This window comes from Eumetopias jubatus, unplaced genomic scaffold (genome assembly GCF_037043125.1).
Source record: "Eumetopias jubatus isolate StellerSeaLion01/CBP00866 unplaced genomic scaffold, mEumJub1_p1.0 scaffold_10, whole genome shotgun sequence".
Classification (NCBI taxonomy): Eukaryota; Metazoa; Chordata; class Mammalia; order Carnivora; family Otariidae; genus Eumetopias; species Eumetopias jubatus.
Window position 1 is genome coordinate 21,957,737 of NW_028274816.1, and position 24,634 is coordinate 21,982,370.

At 48.6% G+C, this 24,634-nt stretch overlaps 1 protein-coding gene across 1 annotated transcript in view; it reads right to left on the bottom strand.

Annotated features, from left to right (window-relative positions):
- The window catches only part of RANBP10 (RAN binding protein 10), a 66,504-nt gene that overhangs the window by 11,477 nt on the left and 30,393 nt on the right, over window positions 1-24,634 (bottom strand). Inside the window, exons 4-5 of the mRNA XM_028094854.2 lie at window positions 6,028-6,195; window positions 1,230-1,252 (exon numbers count right to left, since the gene is read on the bottom strand). Coding sequence (XP_027950655.2) covers window positions 1,230-1,252; window positions 6,028-6,195 — 191 coding nt within the window. The remainder of the gene's footprint in view (window positions 1-1,229; window positions 1,253-6,027; window positions 6,196-24,634) is intronic.

Genomic DNA, 24,634 nt, shown 5'->3' on the forward strand with positions numbered 1-24,634 from the left:
GCTGGCCTCCTCCCCATTGTCACTGGGCCCCCAGTCCTCTCTTCCACCTTCCATCCTCAGGCCATGTGTCACTCCTGAATATCACGTGCCTTTACTGCACGTTGGGTTCAGCCTGCCACAAGCTCTGAATCCTAAGACTTCTTGCTTCCTTCCTTTACCCTCCCAACCTCTGTGCCACAGGCAAAACCCACCCCCTCCAGCAGGCTTTCCCTGTCACTGGTCTCAGTGACACTCCCTACCTTGGAGCATCCATACACATCCTAGCACTTGGCGACTGCCTACATTCATGTCTGCTTATCTCATGTCACGTCTCCACAACCAGACCATTCTCTAGCCAGGGTCAGAATTCTCCTGTCTTTTTCTTTGCCTAGGACCACAGCCCCTCTTCTGAGGCTTCCAGGTAGGACAGAAGGATTCTGATCTAAAGATAAGAGTTTCTAACAGGATCCTGGGTCCTGTAGTCTGGGCTTCAGAAGGCCACTCAGATCGCAAGAGCATTTCCTAGGGCATCACAGGGGTGCTCAGGATCCCAAGGCAACCATCAGAGTGAGCAAACCTTTCCTCCTTCCAGAACCCAGCCAGGGCACACAGAGCCAGGCCAGGCTCCCAACAGTCTGGGTGGAGGCCTTGCGCATGTGACGAGATCTGTGATGACTCATAATAACAAAGGACTGGGGTACAGAAGATGGGGATGAGCCGTGAACTAAGCCAACAGGAAACCTCACCCTTTTCTAAGAAGAGAAAACCCCACAAAGTGCACCTCTTTGGCTTGGGCATACCCTGTGCGGTAGCAGGCTTAGTCCCCTAGGATAGTGGCCTTCCTTAGGGATCTCTGATGAGTAGTCACCGGGACAGGGCTCCTAAACAGTTCCGAACGATTCCCTATACACACCAGTCCACTAGCTGTAAGCCACACAAAACTGGCCCAGAGCAGCCGAGCCATGGAGCTACCCTCCTGTCCCCCCGCTACCAGCCCCCCAGCTGCCTTTGGAAAGGCCACAAATCACTGTCACCTGCTAAGAGTCATGGAGGAAGACCAGGCCCCTTGCTGCTGAGAGAGAGGAAGACCAGGAGGGTCCCCTACTGGTACTCTCAAGCTGACAGCACAGCTTACATCCCTGTTTGGGGAAAGGGCCAGACTCCACACCCTGCACTTGCAGGTTCCCCCGTGCTCCATCCCAGTCAGCCCCCAAGAGCCCAGAAGGAGGGGATCCAGTAACAGTACTTACCGGGAGGTCTGTGAAGGCTATACCTGCAGAGGGAAAGAACAGAAGTTAGGCCATTTGGTCTCCCACGCCTCTGTGGGATCACAGAGGGTCCATCAGAATGGCTGGGGAGGGGATGGTCACCACATCTCTCCTATGGTAGAGGCCAAGCATGCGCTAGGGTCTGGTAGGTTTAGACCCTGGCCTTCCCTTTGCTGGGTGGCCTGGCTGGAAGTAAAGTCAAATACTTGAATATTTGTCCACAGCTCTTCCACTCTCCCAGGGAAAGCCTGCTAGAAGGCCTAAACCCAAATAATCTACCCTAAGGCCTCCTCAGGCCTGATCCTTCTTTTGTTCCAACATGTATTTACGGAGACTTACTGTATATGCCAAGCCCTTTTCCATCCATCACCTCATCTGATCTGTATACCAGCTCTGGGGAGCAGGCTTTTTTATTCCTATTTTATAAATGAGGAAAGTAAGCCTCAGAGGTGAAATGATTTGCCAACAGTCATAAAACTAGCAGAAGTGGGAGAACTGGACTCTTTCCTAGTCTGATGCTCCAACGTCATCTCCAAGCTGACAGAAAAGTGGACACAGGGAGGGTTGCAGTGCAGCTCTAGCCCATACCCATCCAGAGTCTCCAGAGGTTTCAAGCTGACAAATCCTAGGTTAACGTTGACCCTTCTGCCAGGAGAAAGGGCTGCTTCCAGATTCCTCAACCTTGAGTTGGAAGTGAGAGTGGAGGAAAGCAGGGCCCCAAATATGTGAGCAGAACAGGCATCTCAGAATATCCACCAGAGCACTCATGTTCTGTAGATTGAGAAACGGCTCACAGAGAAAGGAGACCCTTCCAAGGACCCACAGCCCTCACATATTTAGAAAATTTCTTATACCTTCTAGAAGCTCCTCAGCTTTTGGACTGAGAAGTTTCCAAGCCACTCCCTTGGAGGTCCCAGTCTGCTCCCCTAACTCCTACCCAGAAGAGAAACTGAAAGCCAGCAAGAGAGAAGAACAGGTGAGGGTTTGACAGTAGGTCTCCCAGTGAACCTGGGGCCAGAATCCTGTCAGGCAGCTGGCACATACCATATGCCTGCTCTGTGCTGGGCCCTGGGCTCAGGGCCTCCCAAGGAACCATTTAATCCTCAGAACAACCTTGGAAGGTGGATACCATCCTGAACACTAGTTTACAGATCAAAAACCAAGGGGCAGAGAAACTGTTTACATTCTTTGCCAGGCTATTTTGCTCCCTAGTGAGGGAGGTGCATAAATCCCATGATCTGCATGCCTGAGGCCACTTCTCAGCCCCACAGGCAGAGTGGCAGTCCCAGAGCTGGCAGAATGGAAGCTGGAAACCCCTCTGCATCCATGGGAACACCTCAACATCCACCCCCCAGGTAAGCACAGGAGCAGCCCTTGTGGATCTCAGTGTGGCCAGGTTGCTGTTGCTGCTATACTCCCAGCTCATGGAGAAGACCCATGGGCCCTGGAAGAAGGAGGTCCAGGCTCCATCAGTTATCTGCAGTGTGACCTTGGCAACTGACCCAATCTTTCCAAGCCCATCTGAAATAAGGGGTAACACTAATCCTGACACTTCAAGAAAGAAAGGAGAAACTGAGAAACTCTATAGAGACTGCTTCAAAAACGGTGAGGTCTTGGTACAAGCTGGCTGCAATTGTGCCACAGGGTGAGGCAATTGCCACACTTTTGGGCAGGGGAAGACCTACCCTGGCTTGCCCAGCTCTATCTCACAATGGCACTCGGGAAGGACAAGGCCTTGAGGTGCTTCCAGGAAGATGAGGAAATAGGCTACTCCACCCCCTATTGCACCGGATGGACAAGGACAACACCGCTCCCCCAACCCTGCAGGTCTCTGGGAGCCTCTGCAAGGCCAACGTAGTGGTGAGATGCGGGAAAAGGTCAGGCAAAGATCCAGGATGCAAACAGAACATTCAAACTTGCTGATAAGAAGTGCTCTGAGCCAAAGAGACATAGGTCAGGGGTCAATAAGGCTGAGTGTACAAAGCCTCTAAGAGCACAAGGCTGTATAAAAATGACTCTGCAAGTGCATGGACCACTTGTAGGTGAAACATCAGTTTCCTGTCTCCATTCATTCGCTCATTCATCTTTCCATCAAGTATCTGCTGAGACCTCCCAGGAGCCAGGCCCTCAAAGTGCTGCTGGCTCCACGCAATTAATAATTACAAAGACAACTGACCACTGACACAAGGGCAAGTGCCATGACAAAGGAATGATGGAGCAAAGCAAAGGAGTGGGGAGGTCAGAGGTAGGAAACATCATTCTGCTTCTCTAAAGGGGAGAGGGTTAGAGTTTGGGTTGTGAGGGTAGAGAGCAGCGACTGATCCCAGGTGAGAGTCTGAAGCACATTACTGATAAGCTGACTTGTGGAAAGGAAACAAGGTCATTAGAAGATTCACCAAGTAGTCTAGCAATCCAAGTTCATTGCCTTTCCATTAAATTTAATGATCTAGAAAATGAAAGGGACAGGCCATATACATTTTTCAGTAAGGTCTCAGTAATATCCTTGTGGACAAGACAGAAAAACAAGAGTTTCAAACTAACATAATGAAGTGATTCTCAAATCACTGAAGGATGCAGATCTCAGCCTTGTCCTCTTCCAATATTTTTTATCAAGACCTTGATGAAAACATACATAAACATGTTTATCAAATTTTAGGTTAATAACAGTGCCGACAAGGCTATCAAATATTTGAGAAAGAACAAGCAAAATCACAGAAGATCTGACAGGCTGGAAAAATAAGCGTGTCCTTCTAAATGAGTGAGGTCTTGCATGAGATCTATACAATATATGAAATAGGGAGGTAAGAGTTTAAAAACAATGTGAGGGTTTGAGCTGATATTAAGGTGGCTGAGAGCACCTTATGGACATAGGGACCTGACTGACAAAGAGCTCAGGGGCTTGGCATGCCCACAGGGCCCAGAGGAGGCAGATGAAGGTGCAGAGAGGACAGCAGGGTACATGCCAAACTTCATTCCATGGCAGGTGCCGTGCTCCAGGCAAATGTGGACAACCTGGAGGGATGTGACGAGGGCAGGTATCCAGAGCAGAATGGAAGGACTGAGACTGGGACAGGTGAAGGGAGGGCATGGGTAAAGAGTGAGAACCCACAACAGAGGCCCTTGGGACTCTAACAGCAGAAAAGGAGCCAGGAAACAGCTGAAGTCAGAGAGCAAAGTGGGTTGCAAGAAGCCATCCTGAGACCATGCCCCTAGCCACCAGCTCACCAGCTGGATGCCAGCAACTACAGCTAGGTAGCTACGGATTTCAGAGGAGGATTTCTCCAGATGTGCGCTTGAGTCATCCCCACAGTGTTCATGCTATGCTCTTGGCTGCCCACTATGGGCTGTGGCATCTGACTGTCCCGTTGAGGAATGATGACTCCTGGCCTCTCAGCCCAGCCACCAGCAAACCTGATTCCCACTCATGCACCCTAATTCAGCCCAGGCTCATCTCAGGGAGAACCCACACAGAAGTCATCTCTTACTGCCTCTCAAGCCAGGGGATATAGGCCTCCTAGAAGTTAGGTTCTAAGTAAAATGTCCAATTCCCTTTTCTGGCAAGGCCTGCAGCCAGCCTAGCTGGTAGGGTTCTGCCAGATCAGAGACCTCTGCAAACCCAAACAGGCAGGCCCAGAGGTTAGGCACTACCTCAGGGCCACTTTGGCCAAGGTCTCCTCTCAACTCAAGAGCCAAATACCAGTCAGCCCCAGTAGGGCAAGCGATCACAATAGCCAACGTCTCCCTATCTCCCAGGCTCTTATCCTAAATCTCTCCACATGTACAGGGTTGCTCTTCCAAGAGATCCTTCAGGGTCCCATCACCCTCCACTGCTGCTCCTCCCGGGTTCCTGATCCTGGTTAACAGCACCATTATCCAGCCATTTTCCCATCCTCCCTTCTTACTAGTGCACCCCATCTGTCACTAAACCCTGCTGGGCCACCCTGGCCTTTGTCAGGCTTATTCCCCATGCCCTGTACAAATCACCACAGTCTTGCCTCGGGCTACCTGCCTCTTCCCCAGGCCCTCACTCCAGTCAGTCCCTCCTTTGCAGTTACATCAAAGGACCTTTTTTTTTTTTTTTTTAAGATTTTATTTATTTACTTGACAGAGAGATAGAGAACACAGATAGGCAAGAGTGGCAGGCAGAGGCAGAGGGAGAAGCAGGCTCTCCAGACCAGGTAGCCTGACTTGGGGCTCGATCCCAGGATCATGACCTGAGCCGAAGGCAGACGCTTAACTGACTGAGGCACCCAAGCACCCCTCAAAGGACCTTTTTAAGTAGAACTCTGTCCAGGCTGCTGTTAACCAGCGAAAAGGCCAGAAAAGACCTGGCCCCATCTGACTCCAGCCTGTCTATTTACCTCCTATTCTAGACCAGACCTCCTGTTGCTCCACAGCAACTAGCATCTTGCATGTTGGAAGGGCCAGCCAAAGTCAGGGCGCAGGCCACACACATGCAAACCACTACCACTGGCAGGTAGGTAGTTCTCACCAATACCAAATCCTGCTCCAACAAGTGTCACACAGGTGAGGGGCATGACCATGACCTTGCTCTTTTCTCAGCACTGACCTTGCTGCTAAATGGATGGATTAACAAAGGAAGCACCTCTGCTACCTTCCCTTCACTTTGCAGGGCTCCAATGCCTGGAAATGGTTGCAGTTCCCCAGAGCTTGGCAGAGGATCAGTGACACTGCTTTGGCTTTCAAGCCCGCCTGTGGGCCTCTTACCAATCAAAGTGGCTCCACAGGGCAGACCCTCTAAGGTCCCCTAGGCACCCACCAAGGCTGTGGCCATTCTTGGTGTAGAAGCAGGTGCTGTTGATGAGGTTGACACAGCAGCCAATCACGTCTCCTGTGGTGAATGTGGGACCGTAGGGCTGGCCAGTCCCGGAGGAGCAGAATGAGTGCCCATCATCGCCGTGGTAACCATAGGAATGTTTATCCCAACCTGTGGAGGAAGAGAATAGCAACAGGTGAGTGGAGGTACTTGAGACAGCCAGAGACACGGCCTGGGTCTGGGCCCCTCTCCCCAGCCTGATACCACCTCAGTCAGTACTCCTGGCCTCTCAGAGCCAGCTGTGGACAGGGTCTGGCTATGCCAAAGGAACAGTGAGTCCAGCAGCTCACGACACCTGAGTAGCTGAAGCAATCAAGGGGCCCAAGCTGTGGTTAACAAGAACCAAAACCATGAGTGACCTGGAAGGGACTTACCAGAAGGCCATGCATGCAATAAGGAAGCAGTCAGGGAAAGCGTCATGAAGGAGAGGGGGCTTAAACTGACCTCTGAGGGGTTTTTAAACACGTTTTTTAACTGAAGTATAATTTACATGTAAAAAGATTCTCCCTTTTTAATTGACAGTTCAACAAGTTTTTTTATTTTTTTTTAAAGATTTTTTTTTTTATTTGAGAGAAAGAATGAGAGAGAGAGAGCACATGAGAGGGGGGAGGGTCAGAGGGAGAAGCAGACTCCCAACCGAGCAGGGAGCCCGATGCGGGACTCCATCCCAGGACTCCATCCCAGGACTCCAGGATCATGACCTGAGCCGAAGGCAGTTGCTTAACCAACTGAGCCACCCAGGCACCCGACAGTTCAACAAGTTTTAACAAATGTTACCACCACGATCAAGATACAGAAATTTCCATTGTTCCAAAAAGTTCCCTCATGCCTCTTCCTGATCAGCCCCACTCCACCCACCCCCAGTCCCTGGCAACACTGATCTGATTTGTTCCTAAGGTTTCACCTTTTCCAGGATGTCCTATAAATGAAATCACAGAATACAGAGGGTCTTGTGTCTGACTTCTTTCACTTAGCACAACACATCTGAGATTCATCCACATTGTTTAGGTGTACCAGTATTTTGTTTCTTTTTATTGCTGACATAGTGCTCCATTATGTGGATATGCCACAGTTTATCCATTCACTAGTTGAGACATTTGAGTTGTTTCAATTTTTGGCTATTATGAATAAAGCTAATAAATATTTGCATACAGGCCTTTGCGAGGACATATGTTTTCATTTCTCTTGGGTAAATACTTAAGAGGTGGTATTTCTGGCTCATAAGATAAGTATATGTTTAACCTGATAACAAACTGCCAAACTGTTTTCCAAAGTGGCTGTACTATTTGCATTCTCACAGCAATGTATAAGGTCCAGTTTCTCACCAACACTTGGTATGGTCAGATGTTTGGGGTTTTTTTCTTTTGCTTTTAGCCATTTTAGTAGGTATTAGTAGTGTTAATGTCACTGCGGCTTTAATTTGCATTTCCCCAATGACCAAGGATCTTTTGAGCATCTTTTCATATACTGAACCGTCAATTTATTAAAAAATTATTGAACATTCCAAATCTTTAACCAGGTTTTTAAAAAAAGATTTTATTTATTTATGAAAAGAGGAAGGGGAGGGAGAGAGAGTGGGGGAGGGGCAGAAGGAGAAGGAGAAGCAGACTCCCTGCTGAGCAGGGAGCCAGCTGTGGGGCTGGGGTCACAACATGAGCCGAAGGCAGACGTTTAGAAGGCAGACGTTTAACAGACTGAGCCACCCAGGCGCCCCTTTAACCAGTTTTTAAAATTGGGTTGTGTATCTTATTAAGCTGTAAGGATTCTAGATATAGTTTGAATACAAATTCTTTTATGTGTTTTACAAATATTTTCTCCCAGGTTGTGGTGTGTCTTTTCATTTTCTTAAGTATTTTTCAAAGGCCTGCTGGGATTTTGATTGGGATTGGGTTGAATCTACAGATCAATTTGGAGAGAACAGATAGCTTAATAATACTATTTCAATCTCTGAACACGGTGTATCTCTCCTTTTATTTAGGTCTTTAATTTCTCCCAAAAATGTTTTGACAAATTTATCTCTACTTTTTTTTTTTTTAAGATTTTATTTATTTATTTGACAGAAAGAGACATAACGAGAGAAGGAACACAAGCATGGGGAGTGGGAAAGGGAGAAGCAGGCTTCCCGCCAAGCAGGGAGCCCGATGCGGGGCTCGATCCCAGGACGCTGGGATCATAACCTGAGCCAGAGGCAGACGCTTAACGACTGAGCCACCTAGGTGCCCCTCTACTTTACTTTTCATGCTGTTCTAAGTGTTATCTTAAAATTTTAATTCCAATTGTTTCTTGCTATTATATCAAAATATAATTGATTTTGGGGTGGGGGTATAGAAACTCCCAAAGGTTTCTTTTGGAGTGACAAAATGTTCTAAAATTAGATTAAAATAATGGCTGCACAACTGTGAACATGCTAAAAACCACTGATTTGTATACTTTTTTTTAAAGATTTTTTTTTTTTTAATCTGACAGAGAGAGAGAGAGAGCACAAGTAGGGGGAGCAGCAGTCAGAGGGAGAGGGAGAAGCAGGCTCCCCGCTGAGCAAGGAGCCTGATGCAGGGCTCGATCCCAGGATCCTGGGATCATGACCTGAGCCAAAGGCAGACCCCCAACTGACTGAGCCACCCAGGAGCCCCTGATTTGTATACTTTAGATGAGTGGTTTTTATGGCATGTAAATCTTATCTCGATAAAACTATTAAACATATACACATACATTTGACTTTTTATATATTCACCTGGTGTCCTGCAACCTTGTTAAATTCAACAATTAGTTCTGGTAGCTTTTATGAAGATTCTTTGGGATTTTTAAATTTATTGTCTGAGAATACAGACTGTTGCATTCTTCCTATCTATTCTGCATGTCTTCTATTTCTTTTTCCTGCCTTACTGCACTGACTACGGCCTCCAATACAATGCTGAATAGAACTAGTGAGAGCAAAAGTGAGACCTCTGAAGTATACCACAGTTTTGTACAGGGAAAAAGAGTGAAAAAGGTCATTCTAGGAAGGTAAAGGCATGAGCACAGATGGGACCAGAGGGTGTGAGCTGCAGAGGGGCCTGCCTACCTGCTTGGCCAAGGAACAGGAGTAGAGCCCACAGGGCCATAGCAAGCCAGGACCTGCACAGGGTAGGCAAGCCTGACAGGTCTACTCCCCAAAGCAGCCCCTTCAAATAGCTTTCCCAGCCTTTGCTGCCTCCCTGTGGTCTGAGCAGCATGCCCATGTGAAGATGCTTAAACACACCCCTTCCTTCCCAAGTGGCATGGTGGAAGTTCTCCCCTGGAAGGGAAGGTCTCTCCAGAGAGGAAGAGTGGTTGAGGATCTGAGTAGCTGAGAAAGGAAGGCAGGGCTCAAACATTTTCATTGTGTGTGTATAAATGTGTGCGGTGGGAAGAGGAGGTTAGGGCAAGGGCAGGGGGGTGTGGGCAGGCTGTAAGCAGAGATATGGGGGTGAGAGCAGATGAACGACAAGGACAGTGGTTGGCAAGGGAGACAGAGGGCATGACTGGAGGGATGGAACTGACCAGACCCTGGAGCCCAAACTCTGCCCTGCATTTGGACTGCTGGGCTCAAGGGCAAGTTGCCCCTCCTAATCACATTATCCATCCCAAGCCTTGTGGACCCTGAACTTTCATGTCTTTTCAGCCAGGAACCTTGTGGTTAAACAAAGCTTCCCCGGAACCCATAGTGGGGAACCAGCCAAAGTTGAATGGCTCTCACTACTGAGTACAGGACCCAGAGACCTGCTGCTCCCCTCTCAATGGCTCTCTACCACATCACAAGGAAATGATCTTGAGAACTGCCCAGGGCTGGCTTTAGAAGGCCCAAGGCCTCGAGCCAGGCTCTGTTCCTACCTTCCCCATTCTCCAGAGACATTGGGACTGCCTGGCTCAGGAGACAAGGTGCTACTCTGGGCATCAACCCAACTTCTAACCTCCCCAGGCCCAGGAGTGGGAGGGGCCTTTCCACGGCTGGTGGGTACACAGATCAGCTGACCTCAGGGAAGTGCTCTTCTGGGGCACAGCGATGCCCATTCCTGCCCCAAGAGGCAGGCTGATGAGGCTACCATAGGCAATGCCTCTCCTCAGGCCTCCACACAGGAGGCCCTATGGCTCCCGGCAGCAGCAACTGCTCCTCTGGTCCACAGAAAGCCACAAATGAAGGGGGTCCCGCTGAATAGCAGTGAGGACCAAAGTGACAATCATCCGCCAGATCTGGCTCAGACTGTGCTTTGTGGCTCCAGGCCTGCCCACCACCTTCCCTGCCTCAGGTTCCACATCCACACATCTACAACAGCCACAGCAGTCCTCCCCTCACTCTCCTCCAGGATCCTTTGGATGGAGCAGGGATGCGTCCCACATGTGACACAGTAACACCACACTGTGGCAACCCGTGAGGAGAGCGCCACGATAACCCTGTGTATTTGATCCAACAGGTACTGCCGCTTCCACCTCATCAAGAGACGGGGGGCCTTGCTCACCAGCCCACAAAGCTGAGAAATGGCTGAGCTGGGATTTGCACGCAAACCTTCAGATTCCAAAACCCACATCCTTCCTGTCATGGGTCCTGTCTCATTTGGGGTTGTAACCACCTGGGCAGTAAAACCGTTCCCAAGCCCCTGATCCATCACCAGAAGAGAGTGGTTCGACGCACTGGTTTTAGGGAGCTGTGGACCTCGGATCTCTGACTTGCAGTGAGTCAGGGGGCCTCCAGGCCAGAAATGGGGGAAGGCCCAGACCTCAGCCCTAGAAAAAGACACAGGCCCTGGTGCCTCCTCCCTGAAGGCTGCAGCTGCCCGTCTCTGCTCTCCAGGGTGTCCCCACCTTCCCACCTCACCAGGCAGCCACGGCCAGCTGACCAGAACACACATTTCCACCCAGTGCCCAGTGGAAAAGGGTTCCTAAGCAGGAAGCCACACTTCTCACATACGAAGAACATACACATGATCCAGACAAAAAGACAGGAGCACTTCACTTTAGGCCACGGGCCTAAGTTCTCAGCATGGAATGCCCCAGGAAAGGCTGCTCTGCTGTAGTACGCTGCAGCTGCTCAAACCCAAACTTCTGCTCCAGTGGCCTGGGATGCCAGGGACAGAGGTGTGGCTCTCCTCAATGCTGCTTGAGCAGCAAAGCCTTCCCTAAAGCCAAGGCCCCACCACTCACCACCTCCTGAGGCCACATGGTTGTGGGGGAACACTGTCCAGGAAAGCCACTGCCCATCCTAGCCCTCCCCAAAAAATCCTTAGGGAGAGCAGCTTGCTGTCCTATGGGACCTCTCAGAACTATGCCCACAGCTGCTAATGCCCACTCGGTCCTCCCTTTGTGCCAGCACATCATGATCCAACCTTAACGCCTGCCCCTTTCAAGGGGCAACCAACATTATTTGGTCCCCCCCAGCACATTGCTCAGATCCCTGATCAATCCTGATTCTTATTGAAACTTTCAAGTCACCAGTTCCTGGGAATGTCCCCATCTAGCCTCTCTGGACAAGAGAGGAGCTTCTTGGGGCAGGGGCCATATGATCTCATCACCAGTTCCTCCAGGCCCAGCACGTCAGGAGTCTGAGAGGTGGTACACATATGTATGTGTGTACACACACACACACACACACACACACACGTCTGTGTGTTCATGTGCAATGACCAGTCCTAGCCCATTTTTCTCTCACACAAGGATGACCCTGCAGGACAGATTTTTGTATGCAGATTTTACTGTCTAGAAGGTAGAAAACTTGAACTAGAAGATTTTCTTTGTTCTAGCTTTCTCAGATTAAAGCAGTAGGTACTCTAGAAATCCTAATAAAAATGTGGCCATTTGGGGGCGCCTGGGTGGCTCAGTTGGCTGAGTATCTGAGTCTTGGTTTCTGGTTTCAGCTGGGGGTCATGATCTCAGGGTCATGAGATCAAGCCCAGAGTTGGCCTTGCACTCAGCAGGAAGTCGGCTTGGGATTCTCTCTCTCCCTCTGCTCCTCCCCTCCATGCACTCTCTCTCTCTCTAAAATAAATAAGGAAATCTTAAAAAAAGAAAAAGTGGCCATTTGATTTATCAAAAGTAGTGAAATCACCCAGAACTATTTCCTTAATGGTTAAGCCAATGACTCAAGGATATTTGGTAGATATTTTTGTCTCCGTGGATGGGAGCTCGATAACTTATCACCAAAACAGATGCTTACATTTCCAAAGGCCTAAAATAGAAATTTAAGTATTTTTTTTTGAAATTTAAGTATTTTGAATGCTTTTCTTCTAAAATAAACTATGTAATTATTTTGACAAAACTACCATAGAGCTATACAGATTTTAAATTTTTAAAAACTGAAGAGCTCAATTAAAAAAAAAGTATTTATTTAGAATCAATTCAAGAATCACCATCACCTCGGGCTGTCTGGAAAATTGGTGTTTTCCTGTTTTTGTTTTCAATTCCCAAATGATTCATCAATCATATAGATTTACCCAAAGGAAGAAAATTCACAGCCCCTGTGGTACACTGAATAAGGTTTCCCAAAGATGTCCATGTCCTAATTCCAGAACCTGTGAATATGCTATCTTACATGGTAAAAAAGATTTTGCAGGAGTGATTAAGTTAAGCCTCTTGAAATGGGAGACTGGATTGTCCTGGATTATCTGGATGGGGAGACCATGCAATCACAAGGGTCCTTGCAAGAGGGAGGCAAGAGGGCCTACTCAGAAAAGTTATGTGAAAGCAGAGATTGTTAGATGCTATACTGCTGGCTCTGAAGATGGAGGGATGGGGACACAAGTTAAGAAATGCAGGTGGACACCAAAAGCCAGAAAAGGTAAGGAAACAGATTCTCCCCACTAGAGCCTCTGAAAAGAACGCCACCCTGCTGCCATCTGGAATGATCAGCGTAGAAAAGCTCAGCTCCTTGTCTCTTGCTCATCAGAGTGTTATGAAGTTAAAAGCTTTTGCAAGACAAATACAGAGCTATAATGTATCTTCAACTGAAACTATCATTTTATAACCAATGTTTTTTTCCAAACACAATTAAGAGCCTGTATGTGTATAGAAGGTGCATATGTATGTGTGTGAAAGCTAGCCTGGGGTGAAAAATGGAATGTTAAACACTTCATTTAGTAACAGTGGCTGTGGCAGCGGCTTGGTTTAGAGCCACCGTGCTACCTTCCCATCCTCTGGAAAGGACAAGCAACCAATCCACTTAGTTAGCCAATTAGTTAACAAAGGCCTGCCTACTCCATGGGGCTGATAAATTGGGGGCGGTGGGCGGTGTGAAAGCAGCAGAGAAGACATAATATATAAGTAAACCAATAAGCAAACAAGAAAACACCTGGTAGATAAAATGTGCTCTTAAGGAAACAAAGCCAGGTGATGGGCTAGAAATGGGAGTGGGGATGTGGATAGAATAGTCAAGTTAGTCCTCACCAAGGCGTGACCCCTAAGCAGAGGTGTGCTTAACAAGAGAATCAGAAAAACAGCTTTGGGGGTAAAGGGAATGAGCTCACCACACCTGAGAAACAGGAAAAGACAGCCAGTGGTGCTGGAGCCAGGAGAGACTTACAAAGATTCAGAGCAGAGTCAACAGGACTCACTGGATGTGCGTGCTGCTGGTTTGAGAGCAAACAAGGATGCCCCCCAGGCTTCTGTCCTGGACAAATGGGTGGATGGTGGTACCACCTACTAAGAGAAGGAGCAGGCCTTTCAGAACATTAGGTTTGAGCAGGTGGGTGGCTATACAAGGCCAGTGAAAAGACTGGCTCATCCCAGATGCTCAAGGCTGTGATGGAGAACACTCACTAAACAAACAGTGGTGTAGACAGAAAATTTAAAATGAAGTCACTGGAAGATTTTCCTACTGTGTTGTCCTGATACAATGGCTTTCTGTTTTTTCTTTGGGAGAAAAATTCAGGCCAAAGACTAGAAAGGGCAGAACAAACACAGAGAAAGGCACTGGAAGCCCAAAATAGATGAGATGTTAAAGGGCACGAAGTTACTCTAAATGGATTAAGTTGCCCCACCCATAATGAACCTTCTCCCCAGGCCTTGAGAGGTCGTACGGCAGAGAGGAGCTGGTACTGACACTGCCCTTCTTGAGGAATCAGGCAGACAGGAGAAAAACCGGACGGCCACGGCCTAATTGCAGTTGCACATTCTGTAGAGAGTCTGCTGTCAGTCTCAAGCTAGGGTCCTACAGAGGGCGTGTGGAAGAGACACTGTAGCCCTGGGTCCCAGGGCAGAAGTGTGGCCTGAAGGGCTTCTGCAGTCTGGTCCTGGATACAGCCTTGTCCTTCCAAGATGGCAGGCCCTGGGCAGTCACCTGCCTCCTTGGACCTTGGTTCCCTTCTCTACCAAGTGAGGCAGGGAGGGGAGCAACTGGACAGTGCTGTCAAATAGCCCTAAGGTTTACTTATAAGAAACACTGAGTCTCCAAAACAATCAGCAGGTATGACAAGCCCCATCTGAAAGTTGAGGAAACTGAGGCACTAAGAGGCTACAAGAAGGCTCACGGTCTTATAGATAATACTCTCAGAAGCTCAGGTCTCCTTTCCTCTGAGGGACACTCAGGTGAGCATGAAGCAGATACCTACAAGGGTGAAGCTACTACCTCCTCCTTGAGGTGGCCCCCAATCCAATCTCAGAAAAAAACAAGATGCTCTGAAAGTAGAACACTTGAGTTCCTCAAAGACTGGGCTCCATTAAAAAAACTTGAGGTAACCCCTATAAGGTTTTTGGACCCCAGCCTTAGCTGACCCGACCAATACTACTTCTACCGGTATCTGGCTGAATTCCATCAACTTTGAGAAGGGCCTGGGCACAAAACCTCCTAACACCCCTCCCCTAAGGCTGTAAGAACAAACAGTAGGGTAGGTGCTAGGCTTGACTGTGAGGAGTTTTGTTGTTGTCATTTTTCTTTTTAAGAAAAGAAAAGCAATTAGAGCTGTCTGCTGCATCTTGCCCCCACTTATACAGATTAATGGTGGAGCCACTTCTGGGCCCTGGAAAGAGGCCTGCAGATCGGCTGCAGACCTGGCTCTACACCTGGGTAAGTCATTCACCTTCTCTGAGTGTTTGCTCTTCTACAAAACAAGGCAGCTGATACAAATATCTCTGCCAGCTCTGGAAGAATCCATGGTTCTAAGTCCCCTTTCCCATTAAGAGGGTCCAGCAGCTTTGGTGACTACCACACCTCTGCCTGGGTAAGCCTCCCCTCTAGCCCCACCACCCTCTGCTTCAGAAGAGAACTCCAAACAGAACGCCTACAGCCAAAGTCAGCACTTTCTAAGTTGGTAGCAGGAGCAATCGCCCCCTCTGGGTGTGCCTGGTGCAAGGCTGGAGTGATAGACCCAGGAATGAGAGTTGTCGCCCTTACCATAGGGCTGAATCCAGCTGTCTGAGAGGACAGTGGGATGTGAGGGCCAGAAGGAAACAAGGGGGCACAGCTGCCTGGGTCAGGCCCTGTAGGAAGTCAGGTCCAGGTGGTTCTGAGTTAGAGGATGGCTGGGACTGCACAGTGGGGACAACACTCTGACAGAAATGCCACCCAACTAACTATTCTTCCCTCTCCAAAGAGATTAAGCCTTGTCATTCCCAGAGAGAAAGAATGAGTAGCCAGCCTGGCACCCACACAGAAAAGCCTGCCACATCAGACACCTATCAGATGCCAATGATGTAAGGGGAAGCCAAGTTTTATTCAGGCCAGGAGGCCCTAGGTGCCCACTTCAGATGCTCTGGCACCACCCACTTCCCGTTCCATTATCACTCAGAAGGGAAGTCACCATCACAGAAATGTGGGGGTGGCTGAGAAAAGGAAATGGTTCATCATCTTGGCACTCTGGGATGCCATCCCAGGTTACAGTGCCCTGGAGGAAGAAGACTCCCATGGAGGGGGGCAGGGACTCCAGTATGATTGCTCCAGGAGCCCACCCCATGCAACTTCCATCCGCCAGGACATGTTGGGGGCCTCAGTCCCAGAAAGCTAGGAAAGGAGAGGACTCCTACTGTCAAGCACAAAGATTTCTGCATCATCACCACATTAGCACAGAACCTGGGAAGGGGGCTGGTGCTGTGCTTGCCCATTAGCTTCTGGCCCTGGCCCATGACTGACCAGCATGAAGAGTCCAGCCCATACCTCACAAAGCTAGCCTAAGCCTTGGCCTCCATGCCACCAAGCCAGCCATCTCTCCCCAACAAATGTGTCCCAGTCACCACTGAGCTTTGGGACTAGACAGGCTTGAGTTTGAATCCCAGTTCTGTCACGTGGCCCTCTGAATTCTCACGAGTGAATTCTTTCAGGGTTGATGAAAGGATTAAATGAGAATGGCTATGGAAGAACAGCCCGCAGGAGGTACTCACCCTCGAGTTTCCCTTCCCTCTCCATTTCTAACACCAGCTTCATGGTCAATCCTGGGCACCTGAGACTTCCTGTTTCCTTTATCCCCGAGGGTGGACCACCCACCTCTCCTAACTAACAGCTCACCAATGGCAGTTCCAGGCCTGCTCCACTCTTGCTTGTCCCCAGTTTCCTGGGGAGGCCACCTGGGCTTCAGAGCACTTGACAGAGCTCAGCAGCCATGCCCAGTGGCTCTCAAAATGTCACTTGTGAGATTGGCTATGGAGGGAAGGTGCTGGGCTAGTTTGGTCAGGGTGCTTAATGAGCCTGAGGTTGCTGTGGAGAGAACACATGTGTCCTGGGAGACCTCCTGGCAGGGCTGCTTCTCAAGGATGGCCACTTACTCAGAGCCATCCCTCCCTGGAAATGCATCAGACAAATGTTTCTTCCCAAACCTCAAATATCTTAAAAAATCTGATAGGACCCACTGCCTGGAGCAGCTCAACAATGGATAATGGGCAAGCAAAAGAGAACTTTTCACTCAACAGCTGCAGCGGAGTGGCATCAGAGAAGGCCCATCATAGTACTCACATGGCTGCTACCGCAAACTCTCAGAACCCCTGGGACCAAGGAACAGGATCTATACAACCCTAAGGCCATGCCTCTGGCAGCTCCAAGCAAAAGGGGTCAAGGGTACCCTGTGAGTCTGCTCAGCATGGAAGCCAAGGTAAGGAGGGCAGGAGAAAAAGGCTCCACAGGTAGTTGGTGACACCAGAAGCTGATACCAGGTGGAGCCTGCCCTCACAGGGGGATCCAGGCACTACACTGAGATAGGAGCAGGTGTCAGCTTGACACCATGGGCAAGGCCAGGGGGTGTATAGCCAGCACCTGCATAAAAGGGGCCTTCCATGAGTCATACTCCTTCCCTGCCCCAAAAGAAATAGACACCTGATGGCCAGGGGAGCACAGGGAAGCCAGGAGTCTAGCTAGGTCTGGCTAGGACATGGCTCAAGTAGCATCTGCCATACCTAACAGAGCTACCCGCCTATACCTCAGGCTCTCATAAGACAGACTGGGTCTGTCATCCATGCTGAATCAGGCTAAGGAAAGGGGTGGCGCTGTCCCACAAAACTGAGGGGCAACTTCAGCTCCTAGGCCTTGGTTATCTCTCCTCTAGAGTTGGGTTTGCCTTTTCCTTGTCTCCAGTGAGTTCCTTTTGAACCTCTGGGAAAAGTCAGTGGATGGGTGACCCCTGGTACTGTAGGAGCCTGTGACTTTGCACACACTGCCAGACCCTGAAGATGGGCATGCGCAGAACCCTTCCCAAAAGGGAGGCCCAGGCATGGTGGTGCAGTATTTCCAGGACACCTAGATACTGACTTCTGCCCAGCACTAGGGAAGCAAGCGATTGAGCAGTAACTAGTCCCCACTCACCTCCACCCTCAGGTAGCCCCAGCCTCCAACCACACCAGAGAACACTTGAGAACCTCTGTTTTCAGAGACTGATAAACTCAGGTTTCAGAACTGGCCCTTCTGCTGTTGATGAAACCTCTTACCTCAAAAGACTTAACTTGTCCTGCAAAATAGTCTTAAATCCAGAATTTTTACCTCTGCTACAGAGGTGGGAGCTGGTATTTGGAAGAAGAAAATAGGATACTGTAGACAAGAAATCTCCAGGACCAGGGATAATAATTTCCATGCCTGACAGAGTTACCTCACTTCAAAAGGCTGCCAAGCAGCCCGGATATGTTATGGGGATATGTTATGGTAATACAGGTCTCCCTGTGGCTGAGGGAAGAGGCCCACAGAAAAGGACCAGGACTCGGCTGGCCATGGGGCCCAGGGCACTGCAGACCCAGGGAGGAGTAGCCCGGAGGCAGAAACATGAAACAAGCTCCGCAGCAGGGACGACGGTGGGTCCTGCAGCACCGGCACCATTAACTACCATGGGAACCACCAGGGATTTTGAACAGCTACCTGGCTCTTGGGCCCCAACTGCCAAACCACCCTCTGCTCTGGACTTCCCAGTGGAACCGGGTATCTACCCCTCCACTCCCAGCCAGGTCATTTCCCAAGGATATCTCAGACAGAGAAAGAACTGATTGAGCAAGGCAGTGAGGGGCTGGGCAGCACCAGGCACACAAATCCCAACCTATTCTTCCCACGACTCTGGTCCTGAGCAGCTGCTCCAGTGGCTTCAGAGAATCTTCTGACTGCCTGCCTTTTCTAGACAGGGCTACTTTGAGGCACTTTATAAGCCTGAACTGCAAGGCCATCACCAGTCGGCTTCTTCCCTTTACCAGCCTAAGCTGGCACTCACTTGGGAGGCTTGTATGGTGCCTACAATCACACCAGTGTTGCTGAGGCCTGTTTCCAGGTGCTCTGCCATGGTTAGGAACAGGTACACCCAGATTCCCAGTGGGGCCCCGATGACTCAATTCACCCAACCGGCCTCATGGAGGAACTGAGCAGCCCCCTGGCAGACTCCTGTGGAGCCCTGTAGATCCTGGGGTGAAAGATATCCAAAGACAGAGGTGTTTACAGGTGGACATGAGGGGGGCTCACCAGCTGGGGGGGAACAAGGGTCTTTACACTACATGGAGTGGAACAGAAGCAGTGCCTGCTTAGTGGGTACAGACAAAGAGCACTTCCAGAGTACTGGAAACCCACCTACATGCCAGTAAACTTTAAGACATCCACTGTGCAAAGCCACCTACTATTGGTATTTGCACGGAGCAGACACGTTACACTGCAAGTTATGAGGGTTTATTGTCAGTGCCTGCCACACTGACAGGCGCTAGCCTCGGCACTCACGAACCCGGCACAAACACCCATGTTCTGCCCTCACATATGTCTCTGCTATCTGCTCTTCCTCTCCCATGGCGCGTGCAAATGTGAAATATCGGCTATTTGCAGAATCTGTCCCACCCGGTAGAAGCAGGCCCCAGCCACGAGATCGGGACACAAACACTCCCAGGGGCATGCTCCTAACAAACCATTCAGGGTAGGCTTAGTTAAGGTAAGCTCTAGGGGTAGGAAAAGATGTTCACTTGAACTATCCTGTGGGAGCAGGCAGATAGTTCCCCTACTACCCTCCCACCCCCCCTACCAGGGCCTAGTTGCAAGGTGCCATCTGCTTCAGGAGATATGCACCCTCCCAATGGCCAGTGCCCAGCTGTGGAGCTGCTTCTTTTCCAGCAGCATGAAGCAAGTAAGCCTCAAGGGTTCTCCTTGGAGGGGTTGTAGTAATTAAGGTAATATACGGCACACCAGAAGAGCTGCCTCCTGCTCAGAAATGGCAAGGAGAAAATTATCAGCTACCCAGCTCTGATGTACATGGGGCTACCTATCAACACAGCCTGAGTCTTCCTGGCCCTCTCTGAGGCACAAGGCACAAAAGGAAGATCTGTCTTATCCTCAACCCCTTCAAAGCACCCAAGATTTGGAGAAGCCCAAAAACCTCTCTCTAGCCATGCCCCTGGCTTTTCCTCCCTGCTTCCTCAATCCAGGGATCGGCAGCCCATGCTGCTTGCTGCCAAATCAACAACAGGAGGGCCGGGCTGCAGGAACTCACCTGCCTATAGATTATCCTGCCCTGCTTTCAAGCCATTTGCCCAAAAACTCTGACATTCTTATTTTGGACCACATGTGTTCCTTGGTTTCACATTTAATGGAGGCCAAAAACATCTTACAAAAGGTAAACCATCAAAACTTCTGACCATGCAAGCTGAGACATGCCCATATGTTCCTGGGAAAGTCTGACCACCAGTCTCATACCGAAGGTACTCTGTTAGTGTCTGCTCCCAGGCCCAAGTGAGACCCCGAGAGTGGTTACCCCCTACTCCTGACAGCCCTAGAGGCAAAGACAGCTGTGCTGAGCCAGTACAGGCAAACCCACACGAAAACAGTTGAAACATCGATATCCTGACTTTATTCGCTATGCCATCTTCATCCTCCATAATTCAACTCCGGTTAACATGTACTAACATGGCTACTCAGATACAGAAAACACAAGCACTGGAAAGAAAATGCAGTTCCGATTACACCTAACTCCACTCTGATATACAAACATTCATAAAAGAACTGCATTTATTTACTTACTTATTTACCTAAGAACTTCAAATGTATAGGTACATCCTTCCTCAGGTAGGAAAAAATAATGTTTCTCAATTCCAACAAAAGCTAACATATATGTACACTTTGTTTTATCAGGCACTATTCTAAGCACTTTATAGGAACTTACTAACTTCTCATAACCATTCCATATGTGAGTTACAAACTAGTATTGTTTCCATTTTACAGATGGGGAAAAGAGAGGCACAGAGCAGTTACATAACTTACGTTAGGTAACAAAGCTGCCAGGATGCAAATGCAGATGGTGTGTCTCCAGAGTCCATGCTCTTAACCACTGAGCTGCATACTGCCCCACAAGCTGACCACAACCCTAAAGATCTGTTTCCTCACATGACTAAATGTGAGCCCATAGTTGATTCAACAACACTGAGCCCTAACATACAGAGAAGGGGAGACAGTCATTCCTCTTATAGGTAGAAGGTGGGGGCAGAGCCCCCATGCACAATCAGTGCCGCAATAGTTAGGGCAGAGCAGGGAGGCTAAGCTCCAAATAAAGGCTTCTCCCAGCCACAGGCAGGCTGCAGACCAGCAGGGACCTGACTCAAGACTGGTTCCAGAACCACACTTGGCTTACGGAAGCCACGGTGCTGAGGCAGAGCACAGCAAGATGCAGGAATGGGCCCGAGTGCATTTGTGCTCACTCTGGGAGAGTGGTGATAAAAAGATGTGGTCCAAGTCCCAGCGAGAACATTGTTGGGTAAATATGAAGGAGTCCCACGAGGCAGGGAGGTAAGTGTCATCACCGAAATGTGGTCAGGGCTAAAAGGGTCAGGCAGTATTGCACAGGGGGACACAAGCAGGAAGGACACCCCCACAGCAACAAGGGATCTATCAAGGGGCAGAGCGGGGTATGTTTGCAGCATATCTGGGACCTCACAAACATGCTGGTGTGCAGCCTTTGTGGAGGGCAGGAGGGGCAGAAGATGCTGAGCAAGGCTCACAGGCCTGTATCCCTGGCAGAGGGGTCAGAAACACAAAACGGGCAAGGGACAGGAAGTGAAGAGCAGAGGCCTGAGATAGAGAGATGAATCAGGAGGCCATGGAAAGAGCCCAATGGGGAGGCAATGACAGTAAGGATAGAGAAGGGGGCCAGATGAAAGACACACTTGGGGAGTGGCAGAACCAAGAGGTGAGGAAAGAGACAGGGCAAAGATTACTCTGAAGAGTGCCACCTGGGGGCTAGGGTGAACAGCAACTGTCAGTGGACACAAGGAAAGCACGAGGATCTGGGTTTTGCAGTCAGATAAACTTAGTTTGGAGCAAGCAGGTTCACTGTGTGCTGGACCTTCAACAAAGCACTGAGGTTTCTGGAGGTGTGACCTGCTCAAAGACAGAGTGGAGACAGAGAGGTGAGTTGTATAATTGCCTGGATGGCTCACTAGCTGCCCTTCAACTGCACTTTCAGGCCTTGGCAAAGTACAGTCAACCATCCATAGGCCATAGAATCTTTGGGCCCCTCAAAGAAAGAGAGAACTGCCTCTACTGCCTCCACACCTACTTCACTCAGCTACTGTAAGTTCTAATCAGGAACAAGATACAGGCATCCAGAGAAACAAGCAGCCCAGGGCAGAGGAGAAAGGAAGGGGGGGAGGGAGAGACAGAGAGAGAGACTGAGACAGTGTGTGTATGTGTAAGACAGAGGTTATCTCCTACAGTCAAGAAGTACTTACTTCAGAGAGAGAGGGGTGGAGGCTCTCAGTCAAGTCCATCATCTGTTCTTACTGGTTTCACTCAACCAGATCAGGAACTACAAGAAAAGGGGCTTCAGTTCTACGCTTGGGCCTCCCCTTCCTCATAAGCTTTTCTTCCAAGGACTCATGAAAGGCAGGAATAAGAGCCAAAGACCAGGTACTTCTCGGAAGCAGCACCTGGGTAGGCCAAGGCTGGACTTCCTAAGTTACCTTTTTCTTAGACCGACTCAGACAAGGGCTGTTCAATTTGCAATCTGCTACTTGCTCTGAATGACACTGAGACTTGGCATCTAAAATGGCTATCACCAGGCTACTTTATTAATAAAAGGATTCTTGAAACAAACTATCAGCAAAATCCTGAAAGCACAACACTAGTAGTTTGTAGTCTGTTCACGCACTATGCTGAAGACACCAAGCCAGACGAATTACTCCCACAGGGCCTGTCCTCCTCCCCATCTCTCTAATCCAAGATACCACCATGTTCTTCCGGGCCACTGAGACAGTCTCCCAACTGGCCTCCTTGCCCCTGCTCCTGCCCCTGCCCCCTCTAACCTGGGCCGATCACACCCCTGCTTAAATCTCTCAGTGGCTCCCTGCAATACCCTACCCACTGTCTCCCTGACCCAGCACCAACCGTCAGACCCACAGCTGCTTAAGCCCTCCAACCCGAAGCCCTCAGCCCTTAGGCACAAGGTTGCAGGGGACATTATTTTCAAAATTTCTTTTACCTTCTGGTAACAAATTCATAAAATAGACTGATATATAAATGAATAAGAAAAAACAAATGTATAGGAAACTCTATGGTAGACTGGGAACAAACTCTGTACCTACATATTTCACAAAACCCGATGTGCTGGAGTATAAATCAGCATTAGGTAAATTTTTTAAAAGGTAGACCACATCATATTCCAGATCATGATAGAATAAGGTCAGACTCAACCAATTAAACAAAAATTAAATAGTGCCCAATCATGTGAAAATTACAGAGCACTACTGTCTTGAACACAACCTGGGTCAGGAAGAAAATCAATAAAGAATGTAATAACTATCTTAAAATGAAAAGCTCAAACTAAAACAGTATATCAAAACTTATAAGAAAAGGGGGTGCCTGGGTGGTGTAGCTGGTTAAGTTGTCTGTCTCTTGGTTTCGGCTCAGGTTATGATCTCAGGGTTGTGGGACTGAGCCCCACATCAGGCTCCACGCTCAGTGTGGGGTCTACTTAAGACTCTCTCTCCCTCTGTGACTCTTCAACATGCACTCTCTCTCTTCTCTCTCTCAAATAAATTAATTTAAAAAAAATTTGTGAGGGGCATGTGGGTGGCTCAGTCGCTTAAGTGTCTGCCTTTGGCTCAGGTCATGATCCCAGCGTCCTGGGATCAAGTCCTGCATCGGGCTCCCTGCTCAGCAGGGAGTCTGCTTCTCCCTTTCCCTCTGCCCCTCCCACTGCTTGTGCTCTTTTGCTATCTTTCTCTCAAATAAATAAATAAAATCTTAAAAAAAAAATTTTTGTGAGAAGTAATGTAGTACTTAGAAAAAAATATCTAACGGGGTGTCTGGGTGGCTCAGTCCTTAAGTATCTGCCTTTGGCTCAGGTCATGATCCCAGGGTCCTGGGATGGAGCCCCACATCGGGCTCCCTGCTCAGTGAGCCTGCTTCTCCCTCTCCCTCTGCCTGCTCCCCCTGCTTGTGCTCTCTCTCTCTCTCTCTGTCAAATACATAAAAATAAAATCTTTAAAAAAAGAAAAAAGTATCTAACAATAAATATCTATCTTTATTAGTGAAAAAATTAAAATACAATGACAAACCTATACTTAAAGAGTATGGGGGGAAATAAACAAACCAAAGGAAAGAAGGGCAAAGGAAATAAAAGTAGAAGCAAAAATCTTCAACAAACTACTAGCAAACTGAATCTAGCATCATACAAAAAGATTATAACACAAGATCAATATACAAAAATCAATTACATTTTATACACTTGCAATGAACAACCTAAAAATGAAATTAATAAAACAATTCCATTCACAGTATCAAAAAGAATAAAACACTTAGGAATAAATTTGACAAAAGAAATGTAAAATTTATGATCTGAAAATTAGAAAATATTGTTGAAGGAAATTAAAGATCTAAACAAATGGAAAAATATTTCACGTTCATGGATCAGAAAATTTAACATTATTAGTATGGCAATACTTCCCAAACTGATCTATAGATTCAGTGCAATCCAATCAAAATCCCAGCTGATTTCTTTATAGTAGTTAACAAGCTGGTTCTAAAATTCATATGGAATTGCAAGGGAACCAGAAGAGTCAGAACAACCCTGAAAAAGAAGAAAGTTGAACGACTCACACTTCCGATTTCAAAACTTACTACAAAGCAACAGTAATCAAGACAGTAGTACAGGCAAGGACAAATATATAGATCAATGGA